Consider the following 10190-nt stretch of genomic DNA (forward strand, 5'->3'; position numbering starts at 1 on the left):
TGAAAGGGAAGGAGAGGAAGAAGTAACGAAAGGAAATGAGAAAAGAGGAAGAGGAAGAAGGAAACAGAGAAGATGGGACGAGGGAGGAGCAGGGCAGACTGGAGGTGGCTCAGGAACAGCAGGTGCAAAAGGCGGCAACACCCCCAACACGCACCCTCCCTGCCTCGACTCCTGCGCCCAGCCTGCGCCCCCGCCTGTGCACAGCCTGCGCCCCACCCGCGCACCTCTCGGTGTCAGCGCCCTCCTCGGTGCTCTCCAGGGGAGCTGGGGCCTCCTGGCTGGGCGGGCCCTGCGGGGGTGGGTCCCCTAGCTCCAGTGGGGCATCAGCGCCTGTGGGGGGCGGGGGAAACAGGGCTAGCTGGGGGGCCCCTGTGACAGTGAGACCCCCCACTCTGGGGGCCTCAGTTTCCTCTGCCATGGAGTGGGGGATGCGGGACTAAAGCCACCCAGTAGCTGCTCTGTACTTCCACGGGGGACGGACAGATGGAGAGACCGCAGAGGACAGCATGGTGGGCATACCCTGGGGGAGACTGGGCGCTCTGCTCAGCGCCCCCACAGACATCTGTTCTCCCGACCCTTGACCAGGACTTGCAGGAAGAAGGCAAACCCGATTCACGGATGAGGCTCAGAGAGGGGAGTAACCGCCAAGATACAAGTGAGCCGCAGGCCTGGGCTATGAACCCCGGCCTGGCCAAGCAGCCATCTGCGGTCCCAGGGGCTGGGGGCCACACGGGCGCTGTGAGGAGTGAGGTCAAGGGGGCTGGTGGGCTCCCCCTCCACGGGGGGCGTGTCCTCAAAGAGGCATCTGGGAAGTGAAGCCGTGTTGGCTGATGGGGACTGTTGTCCAAGGTGGGACTCAAGTCGCCAGGACAGAAGTTAGAGCCTGGGAGGGAAGCCGTGGAAATGGCAAACTGATAACACCGGTGACCAGGAGCAGGGGGGGACATGGTGGGGAGACCAAGGGGCAGTCTGGCCAGGGGACCCAATTAGCTCACCTGGTTCCCGGTCTGGGCTGTCCCCAGAGAGAGGGTGCAGAGAAACTCCAGGGATGTCCTGCCCAGGGCCCCCAACATTCCGGTCCCGGGAGGGCCCCCCTAGGCCCCCCTTCCGTTCTGCGAGGCCTGGCTTCTCAGCTGGGGAGACATTGAGGGACAAAGGAGAGAATGAGTGTCCAGCGACTCCCATCTACGACGGCCAGGGGCATCCAGGTGCTACACTCCAGCCCTGACTTCCCCATCACCCAGGAGACCGGACCCCAGCCCCCTCCTTCCTCAGACCAAGGAGACCCCCTCCTCCCCTCCTAGGTCCCCAGGATGGATGCTCTGGCTTCGGGACCATTAATTACCATCAGCCTCCCCTTTGAGGTGTCGAAAATCTGGGGCTGAAATGAGAGATGGGACGGGTGAGACGGACAGGACCGTGGGGGGCGGTGTGGGGAAGTCGGGGTGGGTGGAGGCTGGGCACCTCACCCTGGGGCTCTCCCCGGTTCCAGCGGGCGGCATCCAGGAAGCTGCTCAGTCCCTTCTTGGTCTTAGTCGGCTCGTCTGACCGCCGGTTCCCCATCACCTGCAGGGCGGAGGGGAAGGCGAGAGGGGACTCGGCACTTCTGAGCCAGCAACATAGAGGGATGGCACCCCAGGGGCCCAGAGTCTCCGGGCACCCCATAGGATCTCTGGGGAGGAAAGGGCCAGGTTTGGGTACTCGGGGAAGCACCTTTTTTCGGAAGAAATTCCTCCCTGACTTTTTGTCCCCACTCTTTGTCCGCACGCCAAGGTGACGCATGTACAGGCTGATGGCGTTGACCACAGCGGCACTGTGAGGAGGGGGCGAATGGGCACACTGCGCCCCACGGCCTTGCCCTCCCAGATCGCGTCCCACCCCAACCCCACAACCACTTCCTGCAGTGTATCCGAGGACGAGGGAGAGGGCCCCAGGGCCAGGGCCAGGGGAGCTCCTCCACACCCCCGCCCCCCACGCCTCCTCCCTCAGGCCCAGGAGACTAAACGCCCGTCCTGCCGTCTTCTCTGCTTCCATCACCTCTTTTCTTCGTCGGCAGAGATAGTGTGTCTGCAAAGAGAAGAAAGTTTGTGACGGACCAGCTGAACCGGAGGTCCCTGTGCACCCAGCACAAGTATCTGGGTAGGGACAGGAGAGAGGAGAGGCAGAGAAGGGGACTGCTGAAGCCACCGGGGAGGACCATGGGGGGGCAGGGAGGACAGGGGTGACAAGGACAGGACCCAAACACAGGTCTTGGAGAGACCTGGAAACTGGGAGGGACCCCGAAGCTGGGAAGGGAAGATGAAAAACCAGATCGACTAACATGCCAGCGACAGAGGACCCGGCAGACAGGGGAAGATCCTAAGGAATGACCCGTGATGCTGGACGGGGAGCCCTGACCTGGCCAGGGCAGCAGAGGGCACCCCAGCAGCTGGGGAGGGGCTGGCCCTACTCACTGCATCTCTTCCAGGTGGGCCAGCAGCCGCTCGGCCACAAGCCGTTCCCGGGCTTCGAAGCTGGCTCGGTCGCGCCCCACCCAGGCCTCCAGCTGGGACAGCTCTTGCTCCCAGGGCGTCATGCCCATGAGCCGCTTGGAGCGGAAGTCCTCCAGCTGCCGGCTGACGGCCGCCTGCTGGCTCTGCACCACCTCCTGCACGAACTGCCGCTGGCTGTCCTCGGAGAGGAGGTCGGGCCGCGTGCGGTCTGCAGGGACATGGGCAAGGGCTGGGGGCCAGTTTCCTGGGCCCCCGCTCCCCATCCACCCTGGGACCCCAACAGCCACGCTTTGTTGGGCTGCCGAGGCAGAAAGGAGGAAGGAAGGAATCTTCACTGTCCAAGGAGCATGGGCATGCGGCCTGGTCCCTGCCAGAGACCCCTCCTTCATCCTGCAGTCCCCCCTCCTCTCCTTACCAAGTTCAAAGGCGACTGTGGAAGGGACCGGCACCCGCAGAACCTGCTCAGGAGAGAGGAGGGAGTGAAGGGGAGAACGCGGCAGTGCTGGGGTAGCCGCCGAGGTGCCCCTGGTGGCCTGAGGGGAGGGGGCGGTGGAGGAAGGGCCAGGCTGCCACGGGGTCTCCCCCACCGGCTAGGCCGCCCTGCACAGGGCGGGGTTTGGGAGGTGCAGGGTGGCTCTCCAGGCAAGGGCAGCGGGGTACTGGGGCCCCTCCGAGGTGTCTCTCACCGCGGTCTTCTCCAGGAAGCTGTGGTAGAAGTCCAGGAAGGCCTTCTTGGCCTCCTTGGGGCCCAGCGAGCCCAGCATGTCCGCATGCAAGCAGCAGAGCTAAGGAGACACAGTGTGACCTCGCTGTCACCCACGAAACCGCACTTCCCCTCGGAAAGCCCTGGGGCTCAAATCCTCCAGAAGTGTGCCCCACCCCTCCATCCCCACACCTAGCCCCTGCCTCTCTCACGGCCTCCCTGGGGCCGCCCTAAGCACTCGCCAAGTTTCGTCCTGTGGGCTGGCTCTCTGTGGCTCGGTCTCCCCCTTGCTGCTGCCACGACCACCAGCTACACCGGGGCTGGTGTATTCCAGGCGCGCACTAAACCCCTAACGTGCGCCTGTTTCGCTCATGGGGCACTGTTATCCCACTTCACAGATAAGAAACCTGAGCTCAAGAAGTTTGCTCAAGGTCGCACAGCTAGTGAGTGGTAAAGCTGGGACCGGACCCCAGGCAGCCCGTCTGCACCACGCTCTACTGCCTAGAAAGCCCGTGAGCAACTTGAAGGTTAGTCTTCGGGGGGTATGGGTAAATAGGTGAACAAGTGGGGCTCATTCATTCATTCATTCATTCATCAAGCACTTGCTGGGACCGCCTGTGTGCCAGCTGTGCTGGGTGACGCTGGTGATGCCCTGGGGACTCCAACCTGTCCTGGATCCTGGGGGACTCTTGTCAGGTGAGGGACATGTTCTCAGTGTGCTAAGGACTCAGCCCAGTGGGGGTGGGACTTGGTTTCTGCACCCTAAACACTTTCGACAAATCTATGTCCCATTCTCCCCCAAGCAAAACTCCATGAGAGGCCACCGGGGAGCCGCGCGGGAGACCACGTTACTCCTCGGGTGCCCCCCCAGCCGATGAGGTGAGGGAGCAGCATGAGGACAAACCTCCAAACGCTGGGGGACACGGGGTCACTCAGTCAAGCCCCTGGCCCTTGCAGGAAGGACACGGCAGTCAGTACCATCCCTGGGCTGAGTCCCAGGAGCTCGAGTTCTAGAAACTCCCAGGCTGAGGAGGGGGACCCCTTGCCCGGAGGGCCAGAGCCTCCATGTACCAGAAAAGGGGATGCCACTTCCCTGGAGAGAAGGCATTTCCTGATCTCCTGCCGGTTTCCACAGCTTCGATGTCAGCCAGAGCCCCTTCTTTCTGCACCCCAGCTCCCTCCCTGGAATCTCCATCAGTCTCCTTCTCTTTGCGGGGATGTGCCATGCATTTCCAATACAGCCCGTGCCCTGGGCTAACCCTGCTGGAGGCCTGTGCGGGGCTTCTTGGGATGGGACCCTTGTCCGTGGGGCCCCGCCTCCGGCCAGTGCTGTAGCTTCTTCCTTCCTACATTACCTGCTGGGTTCCCTAGACTCTGCAGGTGTTTCTCACAGCTCTGCATCTGTACCTCCCAGGTGTTTCCCGCCTAATACAGGTTTCTGGATCATCGATTACGTTCTCCTGGCCTTGTGGGATGCCCGTGGTGGTTTCCCATCTCTGGATCGGGGCCTTCTGTGATGCTTAGATCCAGAAAGGCTAATGGGCTTCTCCCAAGCACCAGCCCCGAATGACCTGCCGAGGTCACAGAGAGGAACTGATTTCCAGTCCGTGGGAAAAGGTGCTGTCCCTGATGGGTGATGCTGCCACAGGCACAGGAGGCAGTGGGGGCCCCGTTCCGGCCAGGGTTCTGGATTCTCAGTTGCCCCCTGCACGACCCGCACACGCTGCTCACGCGTCCACACGGGGCACCTGCAATCTTGCCTGGGTCACATGGTGGTCCCTCTGGCTTTCTAGGTCTAGATTTGCATTCTGGATGTTTTCCAGACCCTCCTGGCCCATCTTCACGGGTCTAACGCACTGACCGAACTGACAGCTCTGGCTTGGCCCAGCCCCACCCCTCCCTGTGCCCACCCAGTCCCGCCCTCACCAGGGGTCCTGGCTCGAACTGCAGGGCCACGTGCTGCAGGAAGGCCATGAGGTGGGCCGGGCGGCGCTTCACCTGCTCCAGACTCTGGAACTGGCTGTTTTGTTCTTCTGCATTCTGGGGGTGGGGATGGGGGTGAGGCAGTGGGGAGCAGAAGAGGGGCCTTGGGCTTGACCCTCCTTCCTGGCATTTCCCGTTGGAGCCAAGCTGGGGGCAGGGGGGTGATGACCGAGTCTGTGCTGTAATAGTGGCAGCTAGGCAGGTGTGAGGGAAAACGGAGAAGACTCAGTGTTCTAATGAGGGGTGACGAGGACAGAAATTAGGAGACAGAATGGGGATCTGTGCTATAACTGGGAGTTGGCGATAAAAATTGGGGTTAGAGTAAAAAGGGTGGGATCAAGGATGGGGTGGGGAGGGGTGCGGGAGGAGGGACCACGAAGGTAAGAGATGGGCAGTGGGAGGACACGGGGGCAGCGTCTGTGGATGGAGATCAGACCTAAGGTGGGAGGGGACGCTGAGGATGGGATTGGAGGGGCTGGGGCCTCAGGGAGACTGGGACGGAAGCTTCTCCACCCCATCTCCCCCTCACCGTCTCCAGTTCGTTCTCGAAATCCTCGTCCTCAGCCCCGATGATGCTGAGGGGCACCAGGCCAGACCGCGGGGGCCCTAGGGCCTGTGGGAGGGGGACCGGCTTCAGCCCGCAGTGCTCCCCACCTCACAGCCCCCCAGTCCGCTCACCCCTTGGCTCTCTCCACTCACCGCCCCTCGGGCCACGACGTCGTCTGCCTCCATGGGCTCTGCAGGGCTGGGGGAAGAGGAGGGGCCGTGGTTAGGGGGTGGGAAGAGGTGGCACAGGGCGGTTACTCACAGATTCCTGGCGCAGGTGTGAAGGTGAGTAAACAGCCTTCCCCTATGCAGGCCTCCCGCAGCTCAATGGGGCCTCTGTGTGGCGACAAAGAGCCCTTCAGAGGCCAGCCAGGGCGGGGAGCCCAAGGACAGGGAGCCTTGTTTGGGGGGGTGGCGTGGAGTTGGAGGCTCAGGAGCCTGGGTCCCTGAGAGAGCTATGGCTGTGGGAGCCTGTGATGTTTGGATCCCTAATGCAGGAGGGGGCTGGGGGCCTGGGCTCCAGAGTTTGAGGGAGGAGGGGCTGGGGACCAGCAGGGCTGGGAAAGTTAAAGTGGAGGTAGGAGGGAACTAGCTGGGGTGTGTGGGGGCTCTCCTCTGATCTGTGATAGGCTTGGGGAGGATGTTGCCTCTGAACCCACCAGCCCCACTTCCTGTGACAGGAAATCATAATGGCAACCCCCCCAACCCCCAACTTTCTCCACATAAGAAAACAAAACTTTGAACCCTCCTCCCTCAGGGACCAAGAGTCCACAGACCCACAAGTTCTTTCCCTCAGGGACCTGGTGTCTTTCTGGCTTCCAGACCCAGAAAACAAGGAACGGTCCTCGGCCAGCTCATTCCCAAGGTGTGTCCGTCTCCTCCTACGTCCGTCTGTCTTGCCGGCTCTCCTTTCCCCAGCCAGCAATCTCTGGCTGTCTTCGCCTTTCTTCTCCCAGTTTCCCCATTTCCTACCCCTTCCTTCAGACCTGCCTCATTTTCCCCACTGTCTCTGCCTCCCCACCCTCCTCTTCTCCCCTTCAGCCATCTCCACCCCACCCCACTTCTGCTGCTCCCAGTCTTTCCCCGCGTCTCTCGTCTCTGCTTCAGCCACTGTTCGTTCCTGCGCCTCGCTGAGCTGCTGTCTCTCATCTCTCCCACCATTTCTCCTTAGCATCTCCACTTCTCCCCGCATCTTCCCACTGACATCTTCTGTGTCCTTAATTAGTCTGACTAATGCCACGCAAGCCCGTGTCAGGCAGGAAGAGCTGTGGAAACAGGGGTGGGGTGTACCAGTGGGGGTGGGGCACTCCCCACAGCCCAGAGCTATTTATAACCCTCGTCTCCTGAGACCCACCCTTCTCCCTCTTCCACAGGCCTCCTCCCTAGCACTCAATAAATGGTAGCTATGACTTTGATTATGATCATTAAACAATGATGCTTTCTGGAGTGTCCAAATGCCATCCCATGGGTTCACCCGAGCAGGCATCATTTTCGTTCTTTTCCATAAGGGTATTTGTCCAACATCCGAGCTTGAGTAATTTAAGATTTGAGCATTGCTAAATGTTCACATAAATAAATTTGCAAACCAAGGCAGGAAAATAACAGTAATTATTTATTATGCATGCTAAACTTACACAGCACTTACAGGGTGCCAGGCATTGCTCTGAGTGCTTCTCACACAGTAACTCGCTTAACCCTCACAACCACAAGCACTCCATGCTATTGTTATTCCCATCAGAGATGGAAAACCTTCACCAGGCCGCCAGCTGCAACTTCTGGGCTGGAAAATATGACTATGCTCACTCCACTTAAGGGGGGGACAGGTTAAACAGGGGCAGGGAGATTCCAAGAGGGCACAAGAGAGGTCACATGTTATCTGAGCGAATGCTCAGTGCCAGGCAGGCCCTAAATCATGCACATGATGTGTATTATCTCCATTATTCCTCATCACAATAATAAGAAGTAACAGCTAACACTCACTGTGCACTAAGTGTCATCAGGTATGTGCCAGGCACAGCATTACTGCTTTATAGATATCAATTAATTTAATCCTCTCAGTGACCCCATGAGGTATTATCATCCCCATTTTACAGAGGAGAAAACTGAGGCACAGCACATAAGGAACAGAACCAGGATTCAGACTCAAGTGGTCTGGCTTCAGATTTTAACTACTAAAATGTGCTGTTTTAGAGTATGGGGAACCCCTTCCCCGACCTTAGGAAACTAAAATCTGGACCCAAACTGAGACACATCAGGTCTCCTTATGGGGCCTGGGAAAGTCAGGGGTATGTGGGCACTGTGGCCTGGGCAGGAATGTGGGTTGGACTCAGCTGCTCTGTACAGGCTTAGGGCCCAGAGAGGGTGGGGGGAGGGTTTGGCCACTTAGGAGATTGGGGCTGCCAAAAAGGCTGGGGAATTATAGATTGCAGCTGTCAGATGGATCTATAGGCAACTGACAAGGCCTGAGGTCCAGCAGAGGGGAGGGGGTGCTGTGTGCATGGGCTGACAGAGGAAAGGGCAGATTTAGGGGTGAGGATCCTAGAGCAAAGCGGGCAGGTGTGGGGGACAACATGGACACCAGGGTTCTATGCAGAGCTGAGTCTTTAAGATATGAAGTGGATGATCCTGGTCTCCGAGAACCTCTGGGAACCTTAAAGAACCTAAAATACAGAGCAGTTAGGGGGAGTCCATAAGGGGCCCTTGGAATGTATAAGGCTCCAGATTCTATCTGACACATAGTGGGTTTACAAGGATCATGGGGTCACACATGAAACCAAAGGGAAAGTAGACAGTCTATGGGACCTCTGGAGACTTAAAAGGGGACCAGAATTCTATGGGGGCGTGTGGTGGTCTCTAGACAGTATCTACAGGGCCCTAGATTCTAAGGGATGCTACTGGTAGATGGAGATCCCACATCTGTAAGGATCCAGATCGTCACAGGGGGCTAGCAGAAACCTGGCGGGGTCTGTAGGACCTTGTAATCTGCATGGAACGTGGAGAGTCTACACAAGTCCCCAAACCTACATGGGACGTGGCGGGTCTACGCGGGCCCCAAATCCTACAGAGGACGTGGCGGTATGCACAGCCAAGGATGCTGAGGCGGACGTGGAGTCAGGGTCTGACGCCTGCCGGGGGCCGCGTCCCTCACCTGCTCCGGGGTCAGAGGAGAAGCCACCGCAGCTGCCAGTACCGAAGCCTCCACGCGCCGGCTCTGGGCTTCCCCACCCCCGCCTCCGAGTCGCTCTAGCTGCCCCAGAGGCCGCCTCTGAGTCCAGCTCCACTCCTCCCGCCAGCCGCTCTAGCCCAGCTTCTGTGAGGCGACTCTACTCCTCCTGCCGGCCGCTCTAGCTCTCCACCGCGCCACGCTGGCCAGATAGGGCCGCTCTGGCCTGCCTTGGAGGGCTGGCGTTTCCGTATCTCGACTGCTCCCGTTACACCCCTGGGCCCCGCCCCCTGCCCCGGTCCCCCGCCTTGACCCAAGGTGAGGAAGGTTCCAGCCCCCGATCCAGGACTCATCTGATACCTTGGACTCACCTCCTTAGTTCTATTAGTTCCCAGACTGGGCTCCCCGCCCTATCTCGCCTCCCTAACTCGTGGACCAGTTGAATTCCCCAGGCTCGTTCATTAATTCTCTTCGCATCCCCCATCCTCCGCCCCCCGCCCTCACTCGGGCATATTTTCCGCTGGGGCTAGAAAGCAAAAATCCTGGGTTCAAGGGTACCTTTCCCTCTGACATGCGCTGTAAACTGGAATAAGCAATTAACTTCTTTCCAAGCCTCAGTCTTCCCATCTATACAATGGGGGAGGACCATCGGCTCTGTCCCCTACAACCGAGCTCTGGGGTATGGTTAATGGCCCGGGAAAAAAGAGCTTCCCACAAATGCTTTCCAACGCGCTCTGCGACTTTTAGCTTCACAGCGGCCTACGACGTTAACTGTCGTTTTTCTTTTTAGGTGGCCCTAAAGCATGCGGGGCTGGAGGACGGCGCTTAGTGGAAAGCGGCTGCGAGTTCAAATCCCAAGTGCACTCGGTCTCACGACGTGTGTGCCCTGGGACCAGTTGGTTCTGCTCCCCGGGCCTCAGTTTCCCCACCCGCACAATGGGAGCGATCATCTGTCTCCGTGGACAGTTGGAGGCCTCGTCCCCGGCCTCGCACGCCTCACCCCACCTACTGGCCACTCTTCAGGTATTGGATCTCTCTTTGCCCCCTTTGACAGATGGGAAAACTGAGGCCCAGGGAGGGGCAGCGTCTGGCTCAGGGGTGCTCCGAGGAGGCCCCTCCACTGCCGGCAGCGCCCCAGTCCCCTCCCTCCTCCTCCCACTTCCCCAGGCAGCGGGGAGGAGGCCGGGCGGGGCCACGGACGGAGTACCTGGTGTCCGTGCGGGGAGGTGACCGGCGGGGCGCCCGAGGTCGGGCTCGGCGATCCCGGGCCCTGTGTCCCGGCTCCCTCCTCCTGGCTCTGGCG

At 59.9% G+C, this 10190-nt stretch overlaps 1 protein-coding gene across 5 annotated transcripts in view; it reads right to left on the bottom strand.

The window, feature by feature from the left end:
* Positions 1–10184, bottom strand: part of ARHGEF1 (Rho guanine nucleotide exchange factor 1) — an 18238-nt gene extending 8054 nt beyond the window's left edge. For 4 of the 5 annotated variants that reach the window (XM_006903873.3, XM_015587416.2, XM_006903872.3 and 1 more), the window contains exons 1-13: positions 10095–10184; positions 5878–5923; positions 5708–5791; positions 5122–5235; positions 3179–3277; positions 2908–2950; positions 2454–2700; positions 2038–2067; positions 1714–1813; positions 1470–1566; positions 1346–1381; positions 996–1133; positions 225–330 (exon numbers count right to left, since the gene is read on the bottom strand). In XM_006903873.3, the coding sequence (XP_006903935.1) occupies positions 225–330; positions 996–1133; positions 1346–1381; positions 1470–1566; positions 1714–1813; positions 2038–2067; positions 2454–2700; positions 2908–2950; positions 3179–3277; positions 5122–5235; positions 5708–5791; positions 5878–5910 (1127 nt within the window). In that variant the 5' untranslated portion in view covers positions 5911–5923; positions 10095–10184. Of the gene's footprint in view, positions 1–224; positions 331–995; positions 1134–1345; positions 1382–1469; positions 1567–1713; positions 1814–2037; positions 2068–2453; positions 2701–2907; positions 2951–3178; positions 3278–5121; positions 5236–5707; positions 5792–5877; positions 5924–8872; positions 9150–10094 lie in introns of those variants that run through there. The other variant, XM_015587386.2, reaches the window with a different exon arrangement.
* Positions 10185–10190: the final 6 nt, after the last annotated feature.

The sequence above is a fragment of the Pteropus alecto genome, unplaced genomic scaffold (genome assembly GCF_000325575.1).
Source record: "Pteropus alecto unplaced genomic scaffold, ASM32557v1 scaffold920, whole genome shotgun sequence".
Taxonomy (NCBI): domain Eukaryota; kingdom Metazoa; phylum Chordata; class Mammalia; order Chiroptera; family Pteropodidae; genus Pteropus; species Pteropus alecto.